Below are 19,377 nucleotides of genomic sequence, written 5' to 3'. Positions count from 1 at the left end.
AACCCAGCAAATTGTAAGCCAAATGGACTAGTTCTGATATATATTAAAAAAAAAAAAAAAAAAGCTAGAATAACTAAAGAATCCATTAATGTTCACCTAGGGAACAACATGTGTAAAATTGTGCCTAGCATGGACTTACCAAGAGCGCCTCATGTAAAATCCAATCTAATTTCTCTATTGAACAGGCCAGGGGGTAAATGGGAAGCTGTGAATGTGATAAATTAAGGTGAGGTTTTTTTATAGCTTTTGACATCCTTTGAAGAAGCCTAAAAAAATAGTATGCAAATGAAACCACTATATATACACACAGAACTGCAGCAAATGCAAACTTCAAATCCTTGCCAGCTGCTTCTCTTGTGTAACTGGTAAAGCCTGTCACGTGGGACTGGTTTCTCCTGGGCACATTTCTAGTTAATGGTTTTTCCATTAACTACTTCAAAAAACAAAGTGAGATTCTCCCCCAGTTATGGAAGGGTATTACCAGTGTGCTGCTGGTAAGGCTTTGACTGGGACATGATGACCCTTGTTCAGGCTATGCCTTAAGAAAGGTGTAAACAAAACCAGAGTAAGCAAAAGGTTGAAAGACTTAAAAGGCACATCCTAAGAGAAAAATCTGAACGAACTTGTTTACTCCAGGAAGAAAGACTAGAGAACACCACATTCCAATGCAGACAGGTATTGGGGGTTTTCCATATACAGAGTTAAGAAAAAAACAAAAATTTCAGTCAAGGAGAATAAAGCTACATTTTTAGGTAAAACTGTAGCTGTAATTTTAACAACTGAGCCTGGCCATATAGCATACGTAGACTCCCACTACATGAGATTTTTGCTCAGACACACAGAACTGATTTCCATAGACCTCTCTTCTGCCAGCACAAGTCAAATAAAAACGAATAAATGATTGAGACCCTGTTCAGATTCACATTGCTGCTTTCAAACAAGGAGTCTAAATAGTCCACAGAAATATAGTCGGCTACAGTTTGGCTTTTCATAGTGCAGGGGAACGGCTTTTCATAACCAAAGAGGTTAAAACTCTCCCACACACAGCAAAGCCAGGGGTGGTAGTGGTGGAGTGTTGTATCATACGCTAAATACAGAAAGAGAGGACACACAGTGCTTCTTCTCACGCCTAGCGCTCTCCAAGGAAGCAATCGGGGGGAGAAGGGTGCAGAGCTCTTATTTTTTTTTTTCTTTTTTCTTCTCCTGCTCTCCCCAAGATCCTGCAGGGAAGAGGAGGGAAGCAGAAGCAAATAAGCAACCATGCATGGACTCCAGGACTTCTTGCAGAACATGGGCATGCCCCAGGCTGCACTTTCAGCCCAGTTCTAGACTGTAAAAACTGCAAGTCTTTGGAAAGCAGAGGTAAACATCCATTTTCACTATCTCTAATGCAATGAGCAAAGATAAAAGATGTAATTCACACACAGGTGTTTGTTTATATGGCCCAAATTTTATGGAGACAGCATTAGCAGGGTTAGAGCTTATCTCCCCGTCCAAATAAGTAACCTCTGCTCAGGAATGAAACAGAAAGTGCTGGTGAGAAGCAGGATCTTAAACCATTTCAGGTCCAGAGGGAAAGCCTGAACTGTTGCACTGCTCTGCCATACCCCGGTATTCCCAGCTCCAAACATTCCAAGTCCATAAACTGGACTCTTAAAAAAGAACAAAAAACAAAACAAAACAACATAGGACTATCTTAAATAATGAAAAAAGAATCACTGAAGCAGCCACAGTACTCTCACACAGCCCTCCTAACACCCGCATACCCAAATAGCCCTCTCACACCACTAACCAATGGGAAACTGCGGCCAATAGGTGCCGAGAGCGCCGTGCTGACGGAGGGGGCGGTGGTGAGGGCGCTGCCGTAAAGCGGGCGCCGGCTGGGCAGGCTAAGGGAGTTGTCACTGGTGCCGGTAGTTGGTAGCGAGGGAGACGCGCGGGCTGGGCGCTGCCTGCCGCTGAGGGTCGCCATGGCGTGGTTGCGCGGGGGCAGGAGGGAAAGCGCGGGAGGGCGAAGCTGGCCCGGACGTGCTGGTGTGGATGGCGGAGGGCAGCGAGGCACCCCGTGCATTGCGGAGGCCGTCGGGGCTGTCAGCCGCCCGCCCCACCGCGGGGAAACCGGGCTTGACCTTGAAGCGACGCGGCACGGTTTGAATGCTGCGGCAGCTGCACTTCAGTGTGACCTTTCCTCTGTCGGCTGTGGGACCAGCCCGGAGCGCTGCCCTGTCTCCGGGGCAGGTGGCAGAAGGCGCAGGAGCCGGGGACACGGGCCCTCGGACCGCTGCCTGCAATCAGGGCAGAAAGAGCTTTGCTCTTACTGTGTGCAGAAGCGAGTTTAACAGATGCGGTCCTAAGACCACATATTTAAGTGTCTGAGTATGTGTAAATATGAACGTTTTCCAGAGGCTTGTTAAAGCCCCGATTTCATGGGAATGTGGCTTTAGTCACTTCTCAAACAGCTCAATACTCTTTTTGTCAAGCTTCAGATGTGTGTTCTGGTGAGAGGAATGGCATCGCGAAGTGAAATCACAGGAATGCCCTAAAGATGCAATTGCAGCATATTTGCTTAAATCTGGTGGAAATGCTTATGGAGTGAGTCTCGAATAGGCAGGCTGAGGTTTCTTTGGCTGACAAGAAGCTTGACAAAGAAAAAAGATAAAAATGGGCCCTTCTAATACAGGTGATTGAGCAACCTTTCAGTATAGGTCTTGCTTGCTGTTCTACCTACATGTATTGCAATTGATGTTTGATATTGAGCAAGTATGTGGGCAGGCATCTGTTTATCAGAGAAACAGTCTTGGTGAAAGTAGCAGATGGTGTAAGCCTGCATCGAAGGGGGATTATAATATAACAGCTCAGGAAGCAAAAGGGTTTGTTTGGCACTTGCAAAATCAAGTTCTATAGAAACAGTGGGGCAAAAAGATGAGGAAGAGAACATCCCTGAAGCAAAACAAAAGAAGGTTAAAGCAGGCTTCTGTGTGGATTCCTTCTGAAAGTCTTCATGATAATATGGAAGCTTGATAGGTGCGCTTTGACGTTAACATTTAGTTCACTGAATAGAATTCAGGCGAAGTAGATAAATGGCTAGCAAAGCAGCAGTATGCTTCATACTTAAGAAAACAAACAAAAATCCAGAGAAGATAATGGCATCTTCCGAACACCACCACAGTTACTTGCTGGAAGTATGTATGTTCTCGATAAAGACTGAAAAGGTAGACAAAATAAACCTTTTCAGGGTACTTAATCCTATTTCTAGGCTTGAAATAAGCTATAAGACTGTATTGCAAAAAAGGATAATCCTATGGTGGTCTAGTGTTGCATACAGATACCTGGTAAATTTGTACTTATGTTACTGAGTGTCATGAAGAGCTAAAGTCAGTAGTTCTATGTGGTATGGCCTTTTAGTATTGTTTCTTGCTTACTTGTTTAAGTTGTTGCCTTTATGTTGAGTTTAAAATTTAGATAACATGTAAATAAAAGACCATAGTCTGTCTTCTCCATAGAAGGAATGGAGTGTATGTACTTTGAGCTATTATCTCTTTACATTCTTTCCTGAAGGCTCTTGCTTCCCCAGCCTACAGGATCATCCTGAAGAAAATTACAGTTTTGCTGTGCTCATTGAGTAAGAGATTTTCCTCAAAGCTCTAAGACTATGTATCTGCTCTAAAAATCGGCATCTAATGACTGCAGTGAAGCAAGGGTTCATAAATGTGAAAGTTTTTTTTGTGGGAAATGATGAATTGAGAGATTGCTTGTGATACCAGTATTTAACTGTAAAATCCTTGACCCCAAATAGAATAACTCAAGTTACACAAAGAGGTGGAATTGCATGTTCCATTATTATGGCTTAGGGCAGTAAAAACTTGCAGACCTCTATTGAAATAAGTAGCTTTAGTTTCAGCTTTATAACTTGAAAACTTGAAAGCAAGCACAGTGAATGCATGCTGCTTTTCTCAGGTGGATATATCTGGCAATAGAATTGCTTTACATCAGGTTAGCTTTTGGATCTTGCACAAAGAACCAAGATAAATTACTTTTAAAACTGTCATTAATAATTAATTGTTCTGCCAATTTCACATCTGGCTTCTCTTAAGTGGTGATTAATAGGGATCTGAATGACTGTAAATCATGTAAATACGCATTTACTCTAACTGTTGTCTTTAATGCTTTAAAGTCAGCTTAGTTAGAATGTTAGCTGTAGGTAGGCTTCTGGTTCTTGTAAAACGCAGTAGTAATGTTAACTTAAAACTTGCTGAGTGGCCTGTGAAAGTCTGGTAGCTCTATATGTTATGACCTTGAAGTTGCATGTTTTCTTTTCTATAGATCTTAAAAATGTCAGTTGTCACTAAAGTTATATTATCTAAGCCATTAACAGTATGCAACTGAATCCTCTTAATTTCTCTTCTAATGATTTAAACCAGTAGCTTCTAAAAAACATCCAGTAAAGCAGATTTCTCTTCTTTTGAAAAAGAAGATCTATATACACCACTCTAGGCAAGTTCTGGTATTGTCTTGTGGTAGAAATGTAAAGTACTTCAGTTGCGTAAGGAAAACCAAGGAGTCCCAAAATCTTCTGGTAATAGAAAAATAAGCGTAGAGAGTTTGGTCTTCTGAGGCCCTTCTGAAATATCTCTTCCTGACGACTCGGCAATAATGCAAAGGTAGTCATTGTCAATTTAGGTGGCTTTGAAATAGTTCATTCCGTGTAAAGCTTGAGCACTTATGTTGACATAAACTGTCTCGGACCTTTCTTTTAATTGAAATGAACTTTAGGAGAGTTAGCATAAGTAATGTAAACAGAATTAACTTATCGTCTGTTTTCATTAGTAAATATTTAAACACAAGGAAATTAAAAAAAAAAAAAGGTCCTCTACTTCCTCTACTGGTCTGTGTGAGAAACTGAAGGACACTGTGCTTGCTGTCTCAGTCTCATATGCTCCAAGAACAGAACAATCTTTTGCAGAAGGGTAATATCATCACCTCTTGGCGATGGCAGTGTGGGGGAGCAGAGTGGTGACACTTCATCTGTATTTGCAGGATGGCCTCCGGCCTGTTAATATCCTGACTGCCAATATGAAGAAAATGCATACATGAATTATTTTGAAAAAATCTTTCTCAATATAGCCATTTTGGAATGAATTGTAGTAGCAATGTAAGGTATTGATCAGCTGTCAGTTCCTCTTGTGATGTCCAGGAATTTATACAGAAAGCAGACACACAGAAACTGGATGGGTAAATTCAGCAGCTCCTCCCACAGTTCTGGAAATGTTAGTATGAAGTGTTCCCTTTATCAAGGGATTCAATGTAGTTCTTCATAACTGCTAATTTGAAATGGACCAGGAATAAATGAGCACACTTGTTGCAGTGTCCTTGCTATTGGTTGTGGTGCATTTGTTGTAGCTGTATTGGCTGCAGAGCTTTGGGGCTGGATGCCTGCTTCTGTGAGTTTATATGACCTTTATCTGCTCTCTTTAGGAGTATAATAACTGTACCAATCTCATGTGAATGTGAGGATGATCTTAGCCAGAGCTGCCTACTCTGTTAAAATAGCATCACTTTGGTTCTATTTTAGGTTTTTACTTGCCTGAAAACAACTTCCAATTTAAAAATCAAGGCTGACTTCTGTTGGCACAAACCCAAGCATGCCAGAAGACATATTTTAACTTGTTTATTTAAGGTTTTATTGGGGGGGGGGGAGTATGCACTTGTTTACTTCAATTAACTATTGCTGCAGTTCAGTTCATAAGAAAACAAACAAGAAAAAGTGGTTAGACTAATCAAGGACACTAAGCATCTTGTTACAAGCCACACGCTGATTCAGATGCAGCCAGTGTGATTGCCTGAGTTAGACCTGACTGTTCCCCTGCTGTAGCTATTTGTATAACAGTGCTCTAAGAATATGGAAATCAGTGTGAGGGAGGTGACTTAAGTGTTCTGCAGTAGTAGGCTTTTTATTAGTAGCTGGTTTCTTGTAAGTCATGATTTACATGGGGTCCTATCAGTATCTTTGGAAAAAGGACGCTTAAAAATTCTGAAACATTTTAAAAAGAGTAGCAAGCAATCTTAAATATATGCTGTAGTCTAGCTTCCATGCATAGATCATTAAGTTATTACATAAATTGGTACCTAGATGATCACTTAAATGAACCCCATACATGACTGGAGTGTAATTGCATGTTAGATCACTGAAAATATGTATATTACATCACTGAAAATATAATATAGCTTATGTCTGGTACAGCCACGGTTGGACTAAGCTTAGTAACAGTAAGATCTTTGGCAATATTTGGTTTGACCTACTTACTTAGTACAAAGGATGTACAAAAAATTCCAAGTTCTTCAGAGCTCCCACAGAGGAACTGGAGCTGTTCAGTTTTGTCGTGACAAACCTTGTGTCAGAAATGGTTGTCCTTTTAAATTAGTTGGGGTAGCATCTTGGATGCTTTGAAGACTATAGGGTATAAGTGTTTTCCACAGAATATAATGGGATTTTTGTCTCGCTATGAAAAAGATGCTAGGCAGCAAACAGTTGTCACAAAGACAGCTCTTGAGAGAAATGGAATTTTTAATACTGCTATGTTAATCAAGGTTAAGGCCAGGACAGTTTTCTGACTCCTACCTATTTTCTGTTTGTGATGCACTTCTCATTATGCTGATTATGAAAGAAACTAACACTTTTTTTCTTCTTTCTTCCATGTGCTTTTTGAATGGAAAATGATGGCCCACTTCAACAGTACGGTAAGAAAAGGGAGAGGACTTCTGGTTTCACATATGACTTCAGTAACTTGCAGCCTTTTTGCCTCAGCACTGTTATGATCTTGCTTGCATCTGGAAGCACACTGCAGACTTCCAGGAGTGATGTACTAGTAAGAGTTATTTGCAAGTCTGGGGTTAAGGTGACCAAACATTAGCTCCTTCACAATATCTCGTAAAGCAATCACTGCAAAAGTAAAGGGGTTTCATTTTTTCCATACCCTTTGGTACAGAGATCAGGTCAAGGTATAGCCACTCTTCTGCATAGCGACAATACTGGTTCATAACCAAACTACCTGGTTTATTTTTTTAACCAGCTTTATGTTACCATTTATTGCCTGACATAATAACTCTCACTTTAGACGACTCTTTTCTTCAGTCTTTTAGTTTTCTTCTGAAACTGGGAGTGGTTTTTTTTTATGCCTGTTATACTGTGAATCATAATATTATGGAAGACTTGCTCATCTGTGTAGACCAAAAGCAAACTGTATAGGTGTAGTTTAATTCTTGTGTTGAAACTTCAAAGGCTGGCTGCCTGGAGGCACTTAAAACTGGATAACAATCTCAAGTGAGCAGGTTCTAAATCTACCTCCCTGGTCAGCAGGAGTTACTGCTGCAGTGCTCCTTGGATGTGAACTGATGATTCTTCAGCTTGTGCAGCCTGAGCTTGAAGTGATCCATAGTCTATGATGTGTGTTTATGTTTGAATAGCAGTTGAATGAAGTAAGAAGAAGTTATCACTAGGACTTCCAGATCTGTTTCATAGAGTCAAAAAATCAAGCTTAGAGCTGTAAAGACTTATTCTTCTGAAACTACAGTTCTTTAAACAAGACTCCTGGAACAACTAAAAACCTCACAGAGTACATGTACTGCCTTACCAGTTCTGGTTTCCAGTCTGCTATAGTGGGGTAATGCTTACACAAGTTGTCTTGCTGTCTTACTGTAAAAATAATTATGGTTATGAGTAGATGTTTGTTTCTGGTTCTCTTACTGTACTTTATTTAAATAGCTACATTAAAGCCTCTAAACTTACTTAAACAGTATGTTGTGTGCTCATGACTGTTTTCTATGAATGTTCTTGTTGCAACACCTTGTGTGTAAGTGGTGTTATGTTTTTTTCACGTTATTTAACTATAGCTGTACAGTCTAAATGCCATGTAGCCATGCAACTTCTCAGTTATGCCATTGTACCTCTCATGTACTTGAGAGGCTTTAACCATTGGATGTCAATTTTCCTACAAGTAGCAATATAGTAAACAAATGCATTTATTGTATCTTTTGACATACTCTTATTATAAACCTAGGTTTGGACCGGTGTCAGTTCTGTAGACACTTGCAGAAATATGGCATTTTTTTTGCATATTGCACTAATGTTAAACTATCAAAATGATGTGTACCACTTAGCTCACTTTTTCCATGCATTTTTTTTTTAGTTCAGTTTCTTGTATCGCAACCCAAATCTTCAGGAAGCAAGCATGGCTTTTAATCCTACTGTAGTGTTGACAAGCTAGTATCCAGACTGGCTAGAGTATTTTGAATTAAAATTGCAAGAAACTTAAATGTTGCCTGACAATTCAAAATTGTTGCAATATCTTCAGTGTTGCATTTTAGAGGAAGCATCAAAAGAATGGATAAAGTTGGAATCTACAGAGCTTTTTCTTGCAAGGTGCTTCTCTTTTGCCATATCTGGCCAAGTTAATTTTGCGCATCCATAGCTTCCCATTAGGAGAAGCTGATGCAAGTACTGCATGCATCTTCTGTGGAAAGAATTCTACTGAAGGCTTGTTAACTTGTAACAATAGGGGATATTTGACTTAGGAGACTATTTTTCTCAGTCTTTCAGACAATACCCAGCAAATTGAGCTCTCATCGGTTTTTCTGAGTTGATTTCTTTCTGCTTCTTGTCTCTCTTTTTCTGTGTACACACCTGTAGCCAAATGCTCTAATCTTAGAGCTGTCTAATCACTGAGACTTAGGTAGCCATCAGGTTATTTTGGCAATTGCAGATGAAGTTTTAGGTAACAGCTTGGTTTGGTTGCATGGCCCTGCTCATTCAAGAGGTGTTGTAAGCACTTGGAAGAAGCTGCTTGATGAGCATTTCTTCATCTTAGGCATAACATGAAAACAGTTCCAGTTCTTCACTTCAGCAAGTCCTTGTGTTTTCATTACATTTTTGAGGAGCCTAATTCTCTGCATAGAAGTGAGCTGTAAATCTGAGATTATTATATGATTATACTGATCAGACTGCTCAGTGATGTCTGAGGTATAATTACACAAAACTGTGTTTTAGTGGCCTTTCAGTAGTTCCTCTGCAGTCTGCAAGAAGATTCAGAGTGGGCTCCTGTTCCTTCAACTCTGAAGGCTAGATCCTGCTGAAAGAAGGGTTTAGTTTTTCTCCCTTACATCAAAAGTAGTCCATATCTTTACATGGAATTTTACCATTCACCCTGTCCTCTGAAGCTTTGTGTGGCTAAGGGGATCTGTAAGAATACCATAGGAGGTCTGTGTTTCTGTGTAACTTTATTTTCATTTTCTGTCTTTGCAGCACTTTTGGGGGCCAGTTGCCAACTGGGGGCTTCCTATTGCTGCTTTTAATGATATGAAGAAATCGCCAGAAATTGTTAGTGGCCGAATGACATTTGGTAAGACCCAAAACTAATTGTTAGTAAACAGACTACAGCACACATATTTTCCTTTCAAGTTTCTTTCAGGCAAGTAATAATTTGTCAAGTGGTGCATTACTAGTTGCCTGCAAACTTGTGATTAAAGCAGATGTAGGTATGAAATATCTTGTTATAGGACTTTAGAGGCCACTTGAAAACTGAGGCACTGGAAAGCTGCAGAGTTGTGGGGTTTTGTTTTTTTTTTTTTCTAGAGAGCTTTCCAGTAATTTGGGAGGGAGAGGGATGTGGGTCTTGAGCCTTGGCAGTTTTGATCACCAGACTCGCTCCTAAAGAATAATTCTTTTACTATCTTATACTACTATGCACACTAGTTCAGAATGTATCTCTTTACCTAATTTATTCTTTGTATGGAGAACAATGATGTTTTGTGGTTAGTGTGAAACTTAAATACCAACACTGACAAAGTGAAGAAATGGCAATGGTTGGTCTTCAGAGTGCAAAAAGCAGTTAAGGGAGATGAACTCCTTGCAAGAAAGTGCCTGTGAGAGGCTAGTGTGATTTTTAATGGAATAGTGAGAAATGTTTTTTAAATGCATAAACAGTATTTTTTTCCACCTTTTTTGGACCATGTGTAGCTTTTTGCATACATCTGTCTCTGCATTCAAATTCTTCTCTAGTATCATAAATCTGGTAGCTTTAATTTAGTAGCTTAATTTTTGTATTACTTTCTTCCTTAATTCAGTTAATAATTCCGATTAATTCTTCTTTTCCCAAGCAAATAGCTTTGGGTTATGCAAACTTACACTAGGTTCTGCTTATAGTAGTTCAGAGTCCTAATCAGCTTCTTCAAGATGGAAGACTGCTTAGAATAGTTTCTGGCGTAGTGAAACTGTTTTGCGAATAGTGGTTTTGTGGCAGCTACCCAGTTCAGCCAAATTGAGACATGCTTAATTTTTATACATATACATAGGGTGGTACAAATGTTTTTCTCCCATCTTTTAGGTTCTGTACTTTAAAAGAGGCTATTTTCCTTGGACAGTTAATTTCATGTTTTTTTTCTTTAAGCCTGTCAGAACTTTGCAAAGCTACTGACATCTTTGGTTGTAATTTCCTATATTTAAATGCAATTACGATAGAGTAGATTAAAATTATTTCTTATGTTCCTGGAAAGCAGATAACAAAGCTTTATGCTTCTCAATGTTCATGATTTTCTGGGGATAGAAACTGCCTTCTCTTAAAGTCTGTTTTAAAATGTTCCCAGCAAGAACTGTATCTAAGTAATTAGTATTTTAAAAATACTCTGTCCCAAAAGTTGTCAGAATAATTGTGTAAGACAGGCCATGCCTCATTGGGATTAAGTCTTCTCTGCCTGAGATAGTTTAGGTAGTCTTGTGGTTTAACCCCAGCTAGCAATTAAGTACTGTACAGCTGCTTGCTCACTTCTCCCCTTCCCCCAGCTCTCTCTGTGGGATGGGGAGGAGAATCGGAAGAAGGCAAAACCTGTGTGTTAAGAACAGTTTAATAACTGAAAGTAAAACATAATAATATAAATAATAGGAAAAAGAGAAAGGAGTAAAATTCGGGAAACAAGTGATGCACGGTACAATTACTCACTACCCACTGACCAATGCTCAGCCTGTTCCCAAGCAGTGATTAGCAGCTCCTGGCCAACTCCCGCTCCCTGCCTTCCCCCCCCCCCCCCCTTTATATACTGGGCATGATGTGCTGTGACATGGAATACCCGTTTGGCTAGTTTGGATCAGTTGTCCTGTTTCTGCTCCCTCCTGGGTTCTTGTGCCACTCCTCACTGACAGAGCATGAGAGACTGAAAAGTCCATAACTGGGGAAAGTACTGTTTAATAACAACTAAAACACTGGTGTATAATCAACATTATTCTCCTACTAAAGCCAAACCACAGCATTGTACCAGTTACTAGGAAGAATATTAACTCTATCCCAGCTGAAGCCAGAACAGGTAACCAGCTAAAGACTCAGTTGTATCACAGGAAAGTATATGAGGAAACAGAGTTTTTGTGGAAAGCTATAGCCCTGTAGATATTTTTGTGTAGCAAAAATGAGTACTGGTGTGTATTTTCCTTCATTGGGTCATTAATATGGACATGTTTGTAGGAATATTGGGAAACTTAAAAGAAGTGAGAAGCATTGTAACTGTCATTACATTCCACTAGTATGAAAATTGTCTCAACAAAGTGCAGGTATTAAAAATCTAATAATATCTATTACGTTTTACAGCACTGTGTTTTTACTCCTTGGCTTTCATGAGATTTGCCTATAAAGTGCAGCCAAGAAACTGGCTTCTTTTTGCATGCCACTTCACTAATGAAATTGCACAACTTATTCAAGGAGGACGACTGATCAAATACAGGCAAGTCACATATCAAAAAAGGGAAGTCATAAAGTGATGGCTCTTGGAATACTCTGTTAGTACATTTGTAACTGTAGTGGAAACCCTTGCATGGCTTTTGAACTTGTGTAACATCATTACCTTTTGAAAACCTATTAACAAGCTTGTTGTCAGTAGGCTAATTATGGCATGTTGCCTTGCACTCCCTTTGACACTTCCAAGGGATACACAGAAAAGACTGAAAACCCTTATATTCATGGATGTAGATAGGACTTATGCATCTGCTGGCTATTCTGGGGTTTGTTTCATGTATTATGTTGATTAGTCTGCATGTGTCTGTCTCAGTAACTAGTTTTTGAGATGGAAACATTGGAAGGGGTTGTATATCTGAAACAGAAATTAAGGAAAACCTCTCTAAGCTGACTCTTCTATGTATCGGGTAGATACAACTGAGTGTGACTGAGGACCAGCCTGCAAGTAGTCTCACACCCTCACTGCGTAGCAAGTAGTGCAGACACTGCCCTAGGCAGTGCTCGTGAGTCAGGATTCTGGCTGTTTTTACTTTGGCCCCAAGAAATTGATGGGGAGTAATGGGATGATGAAGCCTCCTGAACTATAAATTAAAAAGTGAGCAAAACTGCAAATGAACATGCTTTTCCATAAGTAACTGGCCAAATGTTGTCTTTCATTCCTGAAGTTCTGTTTTAAGTCCAGACTCTTTATAGCAATTCTAGTTGAATATTCACTCTTATAAAACTTTATCTTCTCTTGGCAGGTTTGAGAAAAAGAACTAAATATCTAACTTGAAGTAAGCCATGGAATATGCTTATCCTGAATTACAACTAAGGAAGACTTGCCATCTACATTTGCTGTGACAATTACAGTGGGGTTAAAACAAACACCTATTATGAATGACCCCACCAAGAATCCTTCTACTAATTTTTTTTATCTTGCCTCTTGAGAGTGGTATTCAGCAATGTAAACCATTGCATTTGAAGTTTTGCTGCCTTACAGGTCCTTAATAACTACCCTTTGAATAAAAAGTTAGACATCTGAATAACAAGCAATATTTGAAAATCAACTTTTTTATCTAACGGTCTACAAAAGCGGTGTATGATGGCTTAGTAACTGTAGGTGGTATTAACATTCTTAAAAGCCATTTAACTTGGGTGCATTCATTCCTATTTTGTCTCTTTTTTTTAACTTAGGCAGTGGCTTGCTAATCTACAAGAACAAATGTGTAGTTAGGCAGCCTGGAAGTGACCGGCCATCCTTCTTCCCTTACTGCATGCCTTGTCTCAGTAAAGAGACTTCATTAATACCCATTTTTTAAGTCGCACATTATTTGAAGAGGACTTGGAAGAGCAAAATCATAGCACTGAATAAATGAAAGCAACAAGGTCTGGTACTGTTCTTTAAGAAGTTCTAAGTAGATTTTATTTTTCCTACTATTTGAGTTGCTCTAGATGTATGTAATCCTTACACAGACAAAAACTTAACTTGTTTGGAGTCTAAGATCTGAAAGACACAAGGTGCCTTTCAGTAGTTTTTGATCTCATTGGGAGAGTGGCTTCCCTGCATGACCTGCCTGAAAATTACATTGCTGTAAAGATATAGATAACAAAGAATGTATGTGATGGATTTTATTTCAGTTCAGTGTTTCTGAACAGTAAACATGTTCCAAATGGCAATAAATCCTTTCAACATTTTGAAAAGCTTTGTCATATTGTGATACTAGATCCTCAACTGAAATTTCAATATGGGGTATCAGTTAATTACTGTAACAGCATTAAGCATAAACAGGCTGGAAAAGTAAGTTATTATCCTTTGTATATACTATGTTTAGGCAAGTGTTCTCTGGATCTTGACACCTAGCACTTCTCTGCCACCCCCAGAAAAAGAGGGTGTGGGTACCTGACTCTGTATTCCTGCTGTGATAGTCAAGGTTGAATTCAGGGCTCTCATTGTGCTGAGTAAGTATTGCATATTGTCTTCCAGAAATAAGATGGTCAATTAAAAGACTTGCTTTAATTGTAGACTCATATTGTGATCCAAATTGCACAGTGGCTGAACTTTGTAATGGGTATACATGAGGCCCATGTGCATGCTCTGCTGTATAGGTAAAACTTAGTACTGATTGCTACTTGTTGCTTTAGGAAAGTTGGTGCATTGAGCTGTTCTTTCAATATTGCTGTCTTGTGACAAAAGTAGTCATATTCTTTCCATCTCCATCCCATAGAATATAAGAAGTGTTAGATTTGTGTATAAATGAGTGAGATGCAAGCAGATAAAGATAACTGATTATCTTGCCACCTCGTTCTCTTATTTCTGGAGAAAAAACCTCTAGGAGTGTTAAAAGGTATGAAATGTAGTGGTTTGGCCTGTTCTTGGGTAAAGTTTGTAATACATGTAATACTCTAACCCTACATGGTGCTCTTATCTCTGTTCATTAGCTGTTGATTGTCTTAACTTCCCTACCTAAGGAATACTGTTTACAGGAGTTTATTTCCTCATTGTCCTGGTAGCTGCCTGCACAATAGTTTGTATTTCTTTCTACCTTTTTCTTCCATACCTTTCTATCCATTCACCTGACAAGGCTCAAGTTCTTTCATACTGGGCAAGTACAAGAGTGAATTGCAGGTGGAAGTGGGCGCTAACTTGCTTTGAGGTTTTAAACGTATGATGCTTCCTGCAATCCATACAGGCTTCTACAATAAAAAAAAAGGGAATGGGTGGCGCAAAGTATCCTTCATGAGGCTTGAGGGGACAAAGCCCTAGCCTGGGATGGAGAACTCAGGCCTGGGGATGGATGTCTTGCAGCCCATCAGGTTTGTACAGTAGCAAAAATGTTTGTGTGCCCATGAGCTGGAAGCTCGCTGATTTGAGTGAAATGTGGAGATCATTTGGTAGCACTGTAATAAATAGACAGAAAGCAGTAATTGTAATTGTGGGGTCATAAGAGATAACTCGCAAGGCTTCTTTAATGAGGGTAACAACAGCTGCTTATAGTGAATTTTGTTCAACTTCCCACAACTCTTATGCTATATAATCATTTAAGCCATGCTGCTATGTATGGTGTGTATATATATATTTTTTTTCAATTTTGTCTATAACTTGTGTGAACAAGTGGCTTTCTCTGCTCTAAAACCAGCAGAAAACTCTTAGCCACAGTACTGCACATACAGTATGACAGTTCTCAGAGAAAATGCATTCTTAGTAAAACATAGTTCTCCATTAGCATTGTGAGTTATCTTTTGTTCTCCCTACAAAGCACAATGATGCTGAGCAAGGATGCCAGTACAGAGAACTGGAGGGGGAAGGGACAGAAAAAGTCTCAATGTTTACAGATTGAGAGAAAGCAGCAAGAAAGGAAGAGTCCTTTGCTCCCTGGGACCAAGACAGATTTTCATATAGTAGTGTTTATAAAATACAGTCTCAGATTAGGACAGAGCAATTTTCCCAACTGCTCCAGTGCCTTCCCTGAGCTAAAATGACAGGCTACCAACAATATAAAATGGTAACAGGAAAGACTTACAAGCACAGTTACCAGGTGTGTTAGTTTTTCAGCCTGTATCTCACTGGGTATTTTGATCCTGTCTGCAATTGTGCAAAATGCTGTCTAGTGTAGTATGTCTACAGCTGTGCTTCTGCTGTTAACTTATTCAGACACTAAAACATTTATTCTGATTAAATATGATTGCTGCAAGCTTCACTATTTATAAAGTAGAAAAACAAGCACTCTGGTGTTCTGAAATGAGGTCATTGCTTTATTAAATGAATTGTGAAAAATCTTTCTCTCCCTACCGGATACCTTTCTGCTTTAGCTGATATAATAGTTGCCAGTGCATTGTGTTTAGTCACTGTGGTAACCACTTAAAAATAACCAATGTCTATAGAATCAACCCTAACTATAAGGCAAAAATACTGGCTTCCCAGATAACCTGCTCTGTGTGTTATCACTGAAGTCTTGCTCCTTCAAGATCATTGCCTCTCTCTATCACGTGGTCGAACCCTGACCATGATACTGCTCTCTTCCTACTTTTTCCTTCTCTTCCTCTGCCCTCTCTAAGTACCTTTTTTTTAACAGGAGGTTTCAAGTAGCTATGGCAACAACCCTGAGAATTTTCAGCTTACTAATTTCATCTGAAATCTCAGTCATGTCTTTCTCATTAAGTGAAACTATTGTATGGAGATAACTGACCCAAACTCAGCCCTTGCTGCAAGAGAAAGAAGCACCAATTATGGCAGCACTTCCAAGCACTTATGTGCTATATTTGGTCCACTGTATAGAAAAATGTAAATGTACAAAGCACGTCACTTGTAATTCTGAAAGTATTTTGTAATATTGGACACATTTAACCCATAACTTACCAAGGGAGAACTATGTTGTAACTTGCTTTAATGGGTGTTGATTTATAGGTTGGTTGGAATAGTTGTAAATCATGCCTGTTGTCCTAGAATATGTATTAACTGAAGGGATACCACTTTTCAGAGTGGTATTGAGTGACTTAAATGATACTGGTAGCCTTTCTCTCGTTCTTTGTGGAGGACATGTGGTGTTGTGAAATCTTAAAGCTGTTTCCTGGCATGACAGGTATTAATTTCTCATCTGTCACTCTGTAGTCTGCCAGGATCTGAGATCTCAGTTTAAACACAGAAACATCTCCAGATTTTAGTGTGTAGCAATGCCAAGGGAATAGTGGGATTGTCTCAAACATTCCTTTCTTACATGCTGATATACACCATATCTCCTCACCCCTGGGATTATTTAAAATCCTAAAACAACTACTGTATTTGTTCATGGGGAAGCCATGTGAAGCAACAATGACAAGGTATTTATGTACACAGTTGATGTTGGTCACCTGGAAGCAAAGTACAAAGCCAGTAGTGTGATTTGTAACTACTCTAATACTTCGTGTTTCTTATACTGTAAAACGGTAAACATCAGCATCAGCTCGTAGGTGGGTTATTGTTAGGAACACAAAGGGATTCAGTGATTTGGCAAGGTATGCAATACTGTTAACCAAGCCTCTGCTACCTAATCTGAATGTATGATGCCACAGAGAGATGAGCTCACAAAGCTGTTTGTTACTTCCTTTTACATGTTTTATTAGCCACAATGAGCCACTAAAGGCTATTATTACCTTTCCTTCCAAAGCTCTGCAGTAGCTTACAATGTTCCTGTGAACCACAAACACACCTAGTTACTAGGTGTCTGCCAAGCACTCCAAGAAACAGCTCTTATTTCTGCAGTTGGGTTTTGTATGCCTCAGCTCCCTACATCAGAGATCTATGAGATCACTTTGTCACTAAAGAATCAATGACTGGATCTGGAACAGTTTGAGTCGCATCACTCTGGATGATGAACACGAAATGTCAGACAGATTAGAAGCAATGTTTCCTGAACTGAGGAATAAGAAAGGAGCTGCTTTTTCCAGCTTTTTACTTCCTTGCTGCTTGTTTTGCAATTACTACTACCTGTCACTGTCAGAGATGCTGGCTTGTTGGGGGATGTTCATAATTACATGTTCAGGAGCATAGGCTCATTTCAAAAGACACAAGGGCCATTCATTCCCACTGGTAAGCGTCTTTACTTTCAGTGGGCTTTAGAAGCTGCTGCTTTGTTTGATGTGAGATGTTTGCACCAAGCAGAATGGGCAAGTCCCTGAAGCAGCTCTGCATTTTCTGTTTTCTACCATGCTTCCAGTGGGTCTCTGTGAGAGATTCTTTACTTGGCATTCCTTGTAACCTTTTGGCTCGGCAATATTCATTCAAATATCCAGTTTCCAAAGGCCATCTGAGTTGCCTGTTTTTCACGGCAAGTACTGACTTCCATGTGGTATTTCATGATTGATAGTGCAGAGAATTAAGAATTGGTGTTGAAGAGAGAAACTAGAAAAAATAGATTTGGGGTGACTATGCCAACCTTCTGTTCAGGAAAATAGCAGGAAAGCAAACAAAACCCTTTGCCTCATTCAGGAGTGAGTGGGTGGTGTAGCCCAGGCAGCTGAAGGAGGGGGCAGTGTCAGGATGCAAGCTGGCCCCTCGCACTGCTCAGGGCTCAAGCAGCCCAGGTTTTACTGCTTTTCTATGCTTCATAGCAGCAAGATGGTGGGCTTTTTCACACAGAAAGAAAAACACAGCTTCAGCTTGCTCTCTGACACGTGCTTATGTGCCTGTTTTTTGTGTATGAGCAGAAAGCAGTAATCCAAGGCAGAGCCAAGCACTCCTGCATGAAGTCATGCAGACAAAAGGGCAGATCCAGGTTTAAATTGTATCTCTCTTAAAAATTAGGAGGACAAGAAACATGAATAACTTAATTTTTTTTCTCACTTTTATATTTTGCTGTCAGATATAATGTGGAATTGAATATGTTTGCTAAAAATCACTGGCAATACTTCAATGCCATCATTTTGGCATTTTGGACCTGATGTCTTTCCATTGCTTACAGTAGCAGTCCTATCATGCTCACTATGCATAGGTTTCTGTAAAAGTAAACAGAAATTATACATAAAGGCTGGTTCCAGCTGGAGGTGATGGTAAGTTCGTCACCCTGATTCATCAGGCTGAAACTTAGGTGTCTGTTTTGACTAGCCAATCTCTCCCTTACTAAAATAACCGCCTTAGATGAGGACTGCCCCCTGATACTGTAACTCTCACTTTGGACCATAGCAATCCAGAAAATTGCGCTGAATTCTAGGCTTAATATTTTGGCTGCATCTAGTTACACCTAATGAAGGAAATTTAAAGCCCTGAAGAAGGTGCACCACTGCCCTGAAAATCACAGATGACATTTTGATCAGTCAACTGAGCAGTCACATGGGTTGAGGCTTTGTGGTAAGGCTGTGGATGTACAGAATGACTTGCACAGTTCTGGTTTTAGGGGGGAGCGCAACAATTTCAGCAGTGGGAAGAGGTGGGGAAGAGACTGCCATACTCTGACATGTGTTGTCATGCCACCATTTCCAGCAGAAGCATGAGCCCACAACATTTCTGTGGAACAGAAGAACTAGTAAAAGTAAACTGTGGCTAACTTTTGCCACCCTTCTGCCCATGCAAATAGCAGTGAAGCGATCAAAACTCTTGCCATCATGCTGCTGTGATGCAAAATACGCTGGATCCTGTCTTGAAAGGTCTTGCTGACCATGTTCAGAGGCACCTGAAGCATCAGGAGGTTCTCCTTCCTCCTCCATTCAATGCAGAACACACCAAGCTGCTATCTGGTCCCATCAGCTAATGGTAGCTCTGCTTCCTACCCCCCATATCTAAATGTCTTGTGCTTCTAGCTATTCTGCTACTGCAGAAGTAAACAGGCCATAAGGCAGAGAGCTTCCTGAGGTTTGAGCTGTATGGCTGTAAACTGCCAAGCCTTGGTGGGCCAAAGTCTTCAAAGCTTCACTTTCCCTGTTCCTCACAGGCAGAAGTCAAGATAGGGGTGGGTCTGTCCTAGTGTTTTGGGGGTTGTGAGTGGATGGGGGAAAACAGCTGCTTGGAAGAGCAGCTCACATCAGCAACCAGTTTCCTTCAGAGACACCACTAAATGATGCTCCCATGTTGATACCTTTGGCCAACAAGGACCTCTGTTCACCACCTCCTGCCCCTGTCAGCAGCAAAGCACCCAAGGCATCCAAGCCA

At 40.0% G+C, this 19,377-nt stretch overlaps 1 protein-coding gene across 1 annotated transcript; it reads left to right on the top strand.

Annotated features, from left to right (window-relative positions):
- The first annotated feature begins 9,253 nt into the window (after nt 1–9,253).
- MPC1 (mitochondrial pyruvate carrier 1) lies at nt 9,254–13,457 on the top strand. The gene is made up of 3 exons (XM_057406933.1): nt 9,254–9,395; nt 11,631–11,763; nt 12,518–13,457. Exons 1-3 carry the CDS (start codon nt 9,353–9,355, stop codon nt 12,534–12,536), a joined length of 195 nt encoding a protein of 64 aa, XP_057262916.1. The 5' UTR covers nt 9,254–9,352; the 3' UTR covers nt 12,537–13,457.
- The last annotated feature ends 5,920 nt before the right edge of the window (nt 13,458–19,377 follow it).

This window comes from Pezoporus wallicus, unplaced genomic scaffold, assembly GCF_028554395.1.
Source record: "Pezoporus wallicus isolate ANWC-B61680 ecotype Strahan unplaced genomic scaffold, APGP_CSIRO_Pwel_v1 scaffold_6362, whole genome shotgun sequence".
In the NCBI taxonomy this organism is placed as follows: Eukaryota; Metazoa; Chordata; class Aves; order Psittaciformes; family Psittacidae; genus Pezoporus; species Pezoporus wallicus.
The sequence above is the reverse complement of the archived record's forward strand: the minus strand, read 5'-3'. Positions and strand labels throughout refer to the sequence as shown.

Bases quoted from the DNA above. Each gene is read 5' to 3' on its own strand.
- MPC1 (XM_057406933.1), top strand. From the start codon at position 9,353: ATGAAGAAATCGCCAGAAATTGTTAGTGGCCGAATGACATTTG. The intron at 9,396-11,630 runs GTAAGACCCAAA...TACGTTTTACAG, and splicing joins TAGTGGCCGAATGACATTTG to CACTGTGTTTTTACTCCTTG.